Source organism: Eleginops maclovinus, chromosome 8 (genome assembly GCF_036324505.1).
Source record: "Eleginops maclovinus isolate JMC-PN-2008 ecotype Puerto Natales chromosome 8, JC_Emac_rtc_rv5, whole genome shotgun sequence".
Lineage (NCBI taxonomy): Eukaryota > Metazoa > Chordata > Actinopteri > Perciformes > Eleginopidae > Eleginops > Eleginops maclovinus.
The window spans coordinates 18273125-18284110 of NC_086356.1; the positions used below are offsets into that span (position 1 = coordinate 18273125).

The 10986-nt window shown below is 37.8% G+C and overlaps 1 protein-coding gene across 2 annotated transcripts in view; it reads right to left on the reverse strand.

Moving 5' to 3' along the window:
• Window positions 1-6356, reverse strand: part of LOC134868186 (formin-binding protein 1) — a 66739-nt gene extending 60383 nt beyond the window's left edge. The window contains exon 1 of one of the 2 annotated variants that reach the window (XM_063889119.1): window positions 1524-1639. In XM_063889119.1, coding sequence (XP_063745189.1) covers window positions 1524-1559 — 36 coding nt within the window. In that variant the 5' untranslated portion in view covers window positions 1560-1639. Of the gene's footprint in view, window positions 1-1523; window positions 1640-5939 lie in introns of those variants that run through there. The other variant, XM_063889120.1, reaches the window with a different exon arrangement.
• Between the last annotated feature and the right edge of the window lie 4630 nt (window positions 6357-10986).

Sequence of the window (10986 nt, forward strand, 5' to 3'; positions counted from 1 at the left end):
ACTCAATTGTTTGGTGTATAAAGCATTTCTTTTAAAAGGCTTGTCACATGTTGGTGGGACCGAAACAGATTTTCTCAAATATCTTGTTTTGTTTGACCAAAGGCAAAGATATTCAATTAACTACATTGTTGAGACGTGAAAAAAAATGCAAGTTATACAGTATGAAGACAATATGAAATGTTTGGCTATTTGCTTAGATTTTAATTATTTTTTTAAACAATTAAACAGATATAGGGTGTGTGTTTCCTATGGGTTTTTGTTTTTACAAATGGTAGAAAAATTAAGTGTAACGACTACTTTTTTTGTAGTGCAAAAGAAGTAGAGGTTCTTTGTTCGTGACTGGAATGACAACAAGTGAAAATTACATAGAAATATACAATATACAACAAAAAATATATATTCAGACTGTATTTAGAAAACCATAACCTTGTTCAATGGGATGTTTTTCTATGATAGGCTAACAAAGTAGACAAGACAGAAAGAAATCCCTTTTTTTTACATTTGCATGTTTTACCCATGTCAATGTGAACCTCCTCTCTTTGAATCCCCCTCCTCTCTCTCTGCTTCCCAGTCTTTACCATGATGGAGATCAAAGATTGGAGAGTAAAAGGCCTCTCTGAGCCAGCAGGTGGGTAGTGATGAGAATAAGACTTAATGGGGGGGGATGTCTGTTGTAGTCTGCTAAAGGTTTCAGTCTCTGAACCCCCCTCCCCTGTCTTTATCACACTGACTGAGGGGAAACAAACTAGCTCAGGTTTCAGAGCTGGAAGTGGCCTGAATGTCAAGTGAACAGCAGGGGAGGATGCAGCCCCCCGGGGGGAGTCAGAGATACAACACAGAGGAAATCTCAATCTATCACCGGCTGTTTCATAATAACCACACCAGGAGACCCGCCCTGATATCTCTCTGCTGTGAATGCATGACTGCAATCCCCACACAACAACACCATGAGGTTTAGATTTCCGTCTGCTCCCCTCTGGCAAAGTCTGGAGCCCCAGTTAATGACCTGAGAGAAGCAAGTGGCATTTAAAAAGGCCTCTGCAGACAATTACACTTTCCCTTCTCAAAAGGGCGATGGTTAACAGAGTTAAAGTGCGCCTACGACTGAAAGTCTCATACAAGCATCTCTCAAGCGAAGATATTCTGGCTGAATAGATCTCTACAATTAATGATTATTTCCAATACCATCAATCTGCCTTTTATTTTTGGGCTACTCAATTAACTGTTTAGTCTATAAAATGGTTGAAAATGTTCAGCCCAGATTATAAAGTCCAAGATGCTGTCTTTAAAAGTTGTGTCAGTTAAAAACACCCAAAATATTGAATTTCCTGCCATTTCTGAATGAAAGAAATATGTCAATGGTGAACTGATTATCAAAATTGTTGGAGATACTTTTCTATCTAGCAACTTGCCTTGATGAATCTACGTAACGCACCAATGTAACTGACGGTTCAGTTAAGGGCAACATGTTGGCCAAACTTTCCTACAGCTAATGCCTAAAACCCCGATCAATCTCAACTTACCTTAAGCTGCTGCTCTTTGAGAAGAGTTTCAATCATGTTTCCTTGTGAACAGCTTGTATGACAGGACAAAGATGCTTTTACATCCTACATACAGAAGAATGAGTGGGCCCCTGTGTGCAACTGAGAGAAAGGTAGCTCACATCCAGTTCCCAAATCAGCCACACAGGAGAAGTGAAACATTCAAGGTGTGTCATAATGGAAAGGTGTATCAGTCCTTTTGTTTGGCATACAACCTGAAAACCAAGGTTTAACTTCCTTTTTTCATTTCAATGGACTGCTGAAATTTAGTCTATGTGTGTAGCACAAAATAACTGTGGCCCCTCTGCTGCGTAGAGTGCCAGCTAGATCTGACACGTCTCCATTTCTTCGAAATTTCTAAAGTAAGCTCAGCTAATTCGATTTAGAGTGGTTATTTTAGGTGTGATGCCTCTGTATTGTGAAATAGTCCTTTATTTTTTTTTTTTTACCCCTGTTCTGCGGAGAAACAGTCACAAGTTTCACCACATTTGACTTCCTTGTTCCTCGGTTGCATTTGTACATAGGGGTCCTTACTGTGCATGCACGTGCTCAAACGCTTGGCCAAAGAGGAACACCGGTCAGAGTTGGAGTCTCTTTAAGCAAACACTGCTTTTGGAACACTCTAAAAGATACCTTGATTGTAATGTTAGAACACAGCTCAGTGTTGGTCATAATTTAATGGCGGCAAACATTCCCAAAGTCTGTCTTTACCTGGACGGTGAAGACTATAATCATTACTATGATGTTGCACAGAAGGCATTCAGCTGACTGATGCTTTACTCATGCTGACACACAAGGCATAAACAAAGCCATTCCAGCCATGACTTCCCATAACAGGTCTCTATTGAAATCAACTTTAACTTCATAAAAAGATACAATATCACAGCAAGACCCGTTTGCACTGCTTCACCAAAGCGACACAGGAGTTTGTGAGAGGTTGAGAAATGACCGTGACTTCACACAATGAAACATCATTTAGTTTCCTGTTAACAGCGAGTGACCAAAGATCAAATGTGAGGACCCTTATCCTACATCTGGCATGCCACTTAATTTCCTTTATCAGAAAACTAATCTCAATACATTCATCAGAAATACAAAAAGGAAGTTCATTTGTCGAGTTTCCCTTTAAAAGCCTGAGTTCATAACAGCTAATGTTTAGTTGAAAGTTTCCTTCTTACGAATAAGACATGCCAGAATGATTTCAGAGAACTCTTCTGTTATATTATTATATTCCGCGGTGTCTCACAGAAAGTTACCGCAGGTCCTTACTTGCTGCAGTAGTCAGGCTGTACAACCACCATGGCCACTGGTAGACCCCCTATACACATAGACCGGAATACCCCTGATCTGAAATAAAATAACAGATCTGATAATATAAAACTTTGTGCAATATACATGTAAGTGCAATATAACCTCCTGCAATTTGACATGTATTACCATGGTGTACATATCGCTGTTTTGTTTTGTGTGCATTAGCCATGTTTTATTGTTTTCCTCACTTTATTTGTAATATGACAATTGAAGGACTACTGATCTGAGTGACTACCTAGAAACTGGTATTACAATCATTACAGTAGATCTTTTAGCACAAATGCCGTACATTTGCTGATTTCTGCTCCCAAAATGTGAGGATTTTCTCATAACCAATGTACTTGTACTTGTTAATGGTTTTTGATTCATAGCATGACAAAACATGTGAAGACATCATGTTGAACTCTGAATAACTTCTCTCAAAATGTTTTAACATTTCTAATCAATTTATCTGCCAATTACTTGTAGTTATAAGTCCTAAATATAACTACTAACTATTTGTAGTGTGACTCACAACATCCTGCCCTTGCTCTACAAAAATGTCTGGGCTGGGCCAACAAGAAATTAAGCTGTCTGCATTCTCCAGTTGCATATTCCACCTGTAGAGTATTGCTATGCTCTGTCAACTGCCCATTTGTGGCAGGGCCTGAGATTAAAGGAACAAGTGTCTGGATTTCATTCAGCCCCGCTACAGAAAAAAAGCCAGCATGTGGTTGTAATACATTACTCTGCAAAAGCTCAGTCTCTATTTAAAAAAATGTTCAAATGTTTTCCAGACTTAAGGTACACATGAAAGCCTGCAGAATGTCTCCAGGCCTGCATGAATACCTGGGCCGCAGTGTTCTTCGGTCAAGCATTACAGAAATACACTGACATGAGTTGGAAAAGGCAAGAATGTGGAGGACTAGCTGTTTTCTCTGTGAACTTTGCACCAGGTAAATTACTGGAGAATTCAGGGGAGGGCATTCCCCTCCCGTGTTTCTTAGAAAGGAAAACACATCCCATGTTTTAACTCTCTCCAGGCCCCTTTGCTGTTTTCTAGAAAAGGAAAAACACGCTCCACACTGCAGAACGGAGATCAGGTGTAGCATTTTTTACCTACAGATCGTGAGTTTAAATCAATAAAACGTGACCTTTCCTGCAGGGTCAAATACAAACTCCATGTAGTAACCTGCAGGCAAACACATGCATGTTTGCACTGACACACACACACACACACACACACACACACACACACACACACACACACACACACACACACACACACACACACACACACACACACACACACACACACACACACACACACACACACACACACACACACACAAATGATCATGCAACAACATGCCAGCACCCCTGCAGAATGACAGATTTTATTATACAGTGGATCATTTCCACAACAAAATAACAACATGAGCTACTGAAACAAACCCCTAACAACAGGAATTCCTCTCGCCACAGCTGCTTATTATCAAGCCGTAAAAATTGTCCGACAGTCCTGTAATCTTCATTATTTTCATGGTGCAGATTACAATGTAATGCCGTAAACGTCTGAGTATCTGTGTGTCTGAATAAGGTGAAATACCACTGACACAGTGTCTGGATTGATAAGGGTTTACATTGGGTTCATAAGATCATTTGAGCTGTCTTTAAACATGAATTTCATTGAAGAATGAAATCATGGCACAGGAATTTGTTGTAGTAAGGTCACCAGGCTTCTACTGTTTCTATTGTTGCTCACACAGAATGCCTGATCAACCAAATGAAACATCCATAAGATATCAGGTCATTCCTGGTCCCTTTGATTTTGTGTGAGGGTTTTGGGTTACTCATTGGAATGAAATTTAAGTGGTGGTCAAATCCAAGACCAACCTATCTGACATTTCTCTTTGTAGCTTTATAAATAGTTCACAAACCACAGATTTAAAGTTGTATGTAGATGTTTGCCATATTACATTATTCTCATCTATATATATATATATATATATATATATATACAGAACTATATATATTAACTGTATGTGTATATATATATATATATATATATATACACATACAGTTAAATGAATAGTAAGGACGTTATGTCATTGAAGGGGATTTGTAAAGCAGTTAACCTTGGAAAGCAACTATATCAAATTAATTTAGTACACTTTGCAGGTACTTATTTCTGTTTCATTATACTTTATGTTTTTACTTCAACACATTTTGGAAGCAAATATTCCTCCACTACATTTATCTGACCTCACCAGTCACTATCGTCTTTGCAAATTCAGGTTATTTATACAAAATATGAATAGATTATTTATTATAAATTAGGCAACAGTATATAAAGTAGTTAAAATGAGTTCCACCTTATCCAGCTGCAACATTTGCATGTTGAACACATGAATGCACCACTAATTATAATGAAGTTATATAACAGGCATTCACATGATTCTGAAACTGGACATTCTGCATCATGAGTATTTTTATTTTGCCAACACTTTTTTACTTAGGTAATATTTTTGAATGCATGACTTGAGTTCTGTATTGCTATTTTGAATACACTCCAGCTCTGGATTTAACCAGTTGCATTTCCCCCTGATTAAATTAAACAGCAGTGCTTCAGTGAACTCATCTACTTCCTCTACTGACAGTGATCACAGCCTACAGCAGTAGGACTGCATCGAATTCACATACCAGCGTTTTTGAATCCGGTGCAAAAAAAACAACAAGTGTCGCTGCAACATGAACATGGGCTCAACAACAACATGTTAAAATGTGAGGGGGTGTGTGCAGAGCGTGGTTTGAATTCCCAAATGTAAACTAAAATGGATGGTTAGCTCGGGATGAATAAAACGTATAATCTCCTTCATTGCCATTACCTTACACTGGTGTTGCAACCCAAACAAACATCAGTGATTAGCCGGCTATCGACACAGAGCTGGAACACCCACAAAGCGCCGCCTGCAAACATGTTTTAGCGGCTAAAAGAAAAACATGGAGCCACTGCGCCTTATGTCACCCTCATATCTATTTAATCAGAAAACCGTTAGTTCCACACGCCTGTATAAAGAAACCAGTAACGATTCACAAGAGGCTCACCCATAGCTCTGCCCCCCAGCTCATGGTTTCAGTACGGTGTCCTCGGAATAATCCACAACTCGTCTGAGGGGTTTTCAGCACACAGCGGTGATGTTCCTGCCTTTTCTTGGTGTTTGCGACCGTATTCAGTTGAAAAAAACCAAAAGGTGCTTCTGTGCGCGTTTTGTTATCTCAATCAAAGTCTCATCCTGTCTGCTACAAGATGGCCAAGAGCTGCAGCATAATCTTCAAACAGGATAGTCTCGCTATATGCAGAGCGCGGGCACCCGCTTCGACCCAATGACAGCTGCTCCTGCGCGCGCACGGCCAAAAGGAAAAAGGAGAGAGGTGGTGCAGAGGGGGGGTGTCTCTGCAGGGTTGTCCAATAAAGCTGTTTTACAAATATCACTGCTCACTCGCTTTTCCTGGTGTGGTTGAACCAAGTAGCTGTTGAAATGTGGTTTGAATGCTGAGGGAACATGGGGGTTGGTGGAGGGTGGGAGGCGGGTCAAATTGGTCACACCCTCGGAAGATGTTTCATTGAATTTCCCCACTGAGTTTACCCTTCTGTCATTGCCTCTCTGTCTCTGATGTCATACCAAGTGGACTAATCATGCATGTTGGCAACACCCGCAGCAACCTCAACTTCTTCTCAAATGTGCACACAGGATGTTGCTTTAAACGTGTCATTTAGACATGTGGATGTACTAAAGACAAGAGATAAAGGGACAGCTAAAAAAAACCTGTTGCTCATCCAAAAACGTAAGGCCTTAATTGGGCTAATGTAGGACAAAAAACACCGGACTCAGGTAAACTTTCATCCCACAGTCCATAATACTATTTTAAAACTGAGCTCGCACTATTTTTTTCTTTTTTATATGTTGATTGAAGACACATGGCACATAGAAAAGACACGTTTTACATCAATGGGAACCACAGAGACAGAATAAAAACAACTAGTGATCAACTTAATCTTAACTACTATTGTACTATAAAAAAATATGTTAAAGCCATACATAGTTTGATCTTCACTTGAAGGCGTACAAAATTCAAACTCACACTAATTAAAATGTAAGAGATTACTATTTTGAATTTGTATTGTTGTTTATTATATTTATTTTGTTATGTCTTGTAAGTTGTGGAACCTGCAAACCTAAGTTTTTCATACATTACATAATTACCCGGTGGTTGTGTATATTTTATGACAATAAACCTTTAAATCTTGAATCTTGTCTGCAGACAGGACCAGATGTTACTGTCATAATACTAACATAATATGAGAAGATATCAGATACATCTACATCTAATATTGTGCATACTATTTTGAGTTTGTTTTTGTGGTTTGTATTCATTATTTACGGAAGTATCTTATCTTGTTTGGGGCCTTTTTAATTTGTCTTTCTTGAAAAAATGCGACTTTTAGCTTGATACATTTATTTCCATGAGCACATTTTAAACCAACTGTGGACAAAGGTGACAATCAGAAAAATACAATAAATGGTTAAATAAATAGATAATTACCTATTTCAGGCAAAAGCATCACATATTTGTATTAATTATTGATAAGAAGATGTCAAAAACAGTTGAAAGAAATGCTTCTTTTTGTGGAAATGCAAGCAATAAATATACTAGCACTTATCACGGCAATTACAATCATTGTGATTGGGTAGGTAAGTGCAGTAGATAAGTCTTGTGTTTTGTAATAGTAATTCATTAGTGAAGTTATGAAATGAGGTCCATTTCATTGTCAATGCGTTGGTCATAACTTTACAACAGCACTGCCATCTAGTGGTTGGATGTTCACAACATGCAGCGACACACTGGGGGCAGGGAGTTCAGGTGAAAGAAAGGCCGTCTGTCAAGGTGGGCATTTAAAACTAAAACATGTTCAGAATATAATGCCCAGCGTGTTTATAAATAAGTGGTGTAACTGGTGCATCAGAAATGTCAATTACTTTTCTGACAGAAAGCTGTTTTACAAGTCTAACACAGACGCAATAAATTAGTTTATGTCTTTATTCTTTTCAGGTGCGCTGGATTCAGGATAGATGCATTATTTACTGAGACACTTTCATTCCTTACACCTGTGCTTTCCCTACTGTGATTGTAGTGAAAATGTATGCTGTGTTTGAGTCCTTAGTTTATCTGTGAGCATAAATAGAGGAACGTTGTTAAAACTAGTATCCAGTATTATGAGGGATGTTTTGCACTGAATTTCATACAGGACTTTATACCCAGCGTTTCAGAACAGCCACCAAATTGAGTAAATCTGTGTGCTTTTGGTTGAATATTTCAAAAATGTAGTTTTGTATTATAATTACGCAGAACATCCAATGCTTCTTCTTTTTCCAGCCAATGTTTGCTTCACCAACTGCACAGAAATACTGTGCTTCTTTTGCATTTTAAGTTAAACAGGGCAACTTGTTTATTTTGCATTTGGAATGATTGTGCTTTAAAGAAAAGACACTGCAAAAGTGAAAATTACATAATTTGAAGTAAGAGAAAAATGTTTCACCAGTAGGGGGTGCCCAAGGGCTTTATATATACAGTCTATGGTCCGGACCTAGTCTGCAAACAAATTCTAATACCACAAACACCACGTGTTTTTGACATCTTTAGCAATAAATGCATTGCATGTCCTGTCCCAAAAATCCCAACAAACTCGAAACCTCTCTTTGTAGGACTTGCAGACACTTGGTTGGCCTGGCTCTGGTTTTAAGTAAAAGCAATAGATTTTACATCCCCCCCATAAGATCAGGAGCTTTTGCTCTGATCCAACACATTGGCATATGGTGATCAGTTGACAGCTGAGCCTCTCTATTCATCCGAGTACCCAGGTCCAATAAAACAACTAACATGTCTCTCAGAGATGTTGAATCACAACAAATCATGCTTAGAAGTTGACCTCTTCTTATTATGCAATCAACAACAAAAAGCCATGATAACATTATTAATAGTAACCCACTTACAAGCTGATTTTAAGACATGGAAATGGATTAGACTAGACAAACCTGTTACTTCAACAGAATCTGGATCCTCGCCCTGCCAGTGGATCCATTCCACATTTACACTGCTGGTTTCCATTGAGCTTCCTCCTCAACCTGCTTTCTTCATAGGTCAGGCATGATGCAGAGTGATTCCTCTTTCAAATATCTAAATTCAGGTGGCATATTAATACACCCTGCATGTAAATAGTTGGTTAACAGAGAAAAAGCAGGGGGGGAAACGTAGTTCTGCAAATTGAAACAATCATAGCTCTGTATCCTGATGTAATTACTTCCATTGACAACACAACACATGCAGTGTTCAGTCATGTCACTACTGTATATCTGCTTTACTTCTTCTGAGAACTTTTCCTGTAATTCTGCTTTAATAACTTTGCCACTCTTTTAGTTTTTGCTTGAAATAATTTTGCTCTTAGTAAGCAGAAGTGAAACAGAATGACAGCTGTGTGCCTTTGTGGTTGGGTTTACAAGAAGAGAAAATGGATTAGATTTTTTATAAAACTGTCAGGTGTAGTTGTCTATGTAAATAGGAACACGTTTATTTTGCTGCTGCATGTTTATAATTTTAGATTATCTTTAAAACACATGCCCTTTTAATATTGAACAATGGATCATAAATACACAGAATAAAGATGAAAGACGAAAACTCATTGACCAGCACAGATATACCACATCCACACATATCATAGCTATTGAAAAAACACACCCATTTATTAAACCATAACACAAACACACTCAATAGATTTTCAGCATTCTTTGGTATGACTCTAACTGTGTGAAGTTTCATCCTTTTTGCATGCATCACATCTTTACAAGACACGTATTACTGAGTAAACATTTCATGAGACTTATCATAACAAATGGGTGTTACTGTGTTGTGTACCTGCACAAGCCTTTCCTAGACAGAGAACCAGAAAGGAACTTTGCAAGAATAAAAAGCCTTTTGTATTCCAGCATGCAACTGTGTAAAAATAACTACACCTATATTTTTAGCAGTTGTAGACTAAAATGATCTCAAATATTCACAATAATTCTTGAAAATGTTGCATGTCATCAGGCTCCAGGTACAAACCTCCTTAATGATCCTGATTGGTGGTGAAGGCAACAACTCCTATGATCCCTCGCTTCTTGGTTTGTTATTGATTTTATAGAGACCCCTAGAGGCAGAACATCATATATTGTGTGTTTGACATATATTTTCTTCTTTTCAATTAGGAAAATAAAAGGTTTTATTTAAGGATACCCAGGATTGTGGCTGAAGAGTTATCAGGGGCATGTAATTTTTATTTGAACATATAAATATGAGTCTTTTCACAAAACAGGTTAAGATATTTGTACTGTTTTATCAGCCTCTCTTAAAGTAAATGCATTAGGTCAACTAATCCATGACTTTTTAAACACTAATGACCCCGTTTTGTTAATATAAACTTCACACTAACACCATCATGCAATAACAGTTCTAATGCAAACTTTTCTTACTCAATGTTGACACTTTCCTGTGTAAAGGACAGTGTGTGCAGCAGAGTTGTTAGTGCCCTGACTCCCTTGCATCTTGCACGACTTGGAGCTTAAAAAAAGATGTGGCATCTGGATATGTTGTTGCACGTCTGAAGAATAGTTTTAGCCATTTTAGTTACACCCTAATCTTTAAAAAAAAAAAAAACTTTTAAATGTATGTAATATGTCAGTCCTGTGGTACCTGAGAGTACATTAAAGGTCAGTTAAACAAATGCCTGCCGCAACACAGTACATGTTTATCTATAAACCACCATGAAACTATATTTCTTTGTATTACAAGTTTTCTGCTATATTTATGTGCAACGGAGGCATTATAATAATACATATCTTGGTAAAGATATCTTAATAAAAATCTGGACTAGCCAGGTTTGAGATTATTGTTTCATTTTGATGACATATAAATTGTCAGATTTCAATTCTGGTAAATTAACAACACACAGAAATATCCTCTGCCTCTTTATCTTACACAATCATAAACATAACAGGGTTTATTGACAAGAAGGTGTTCTCTTACAAGGAAACAGTGAACAATATAGTAGGAATTA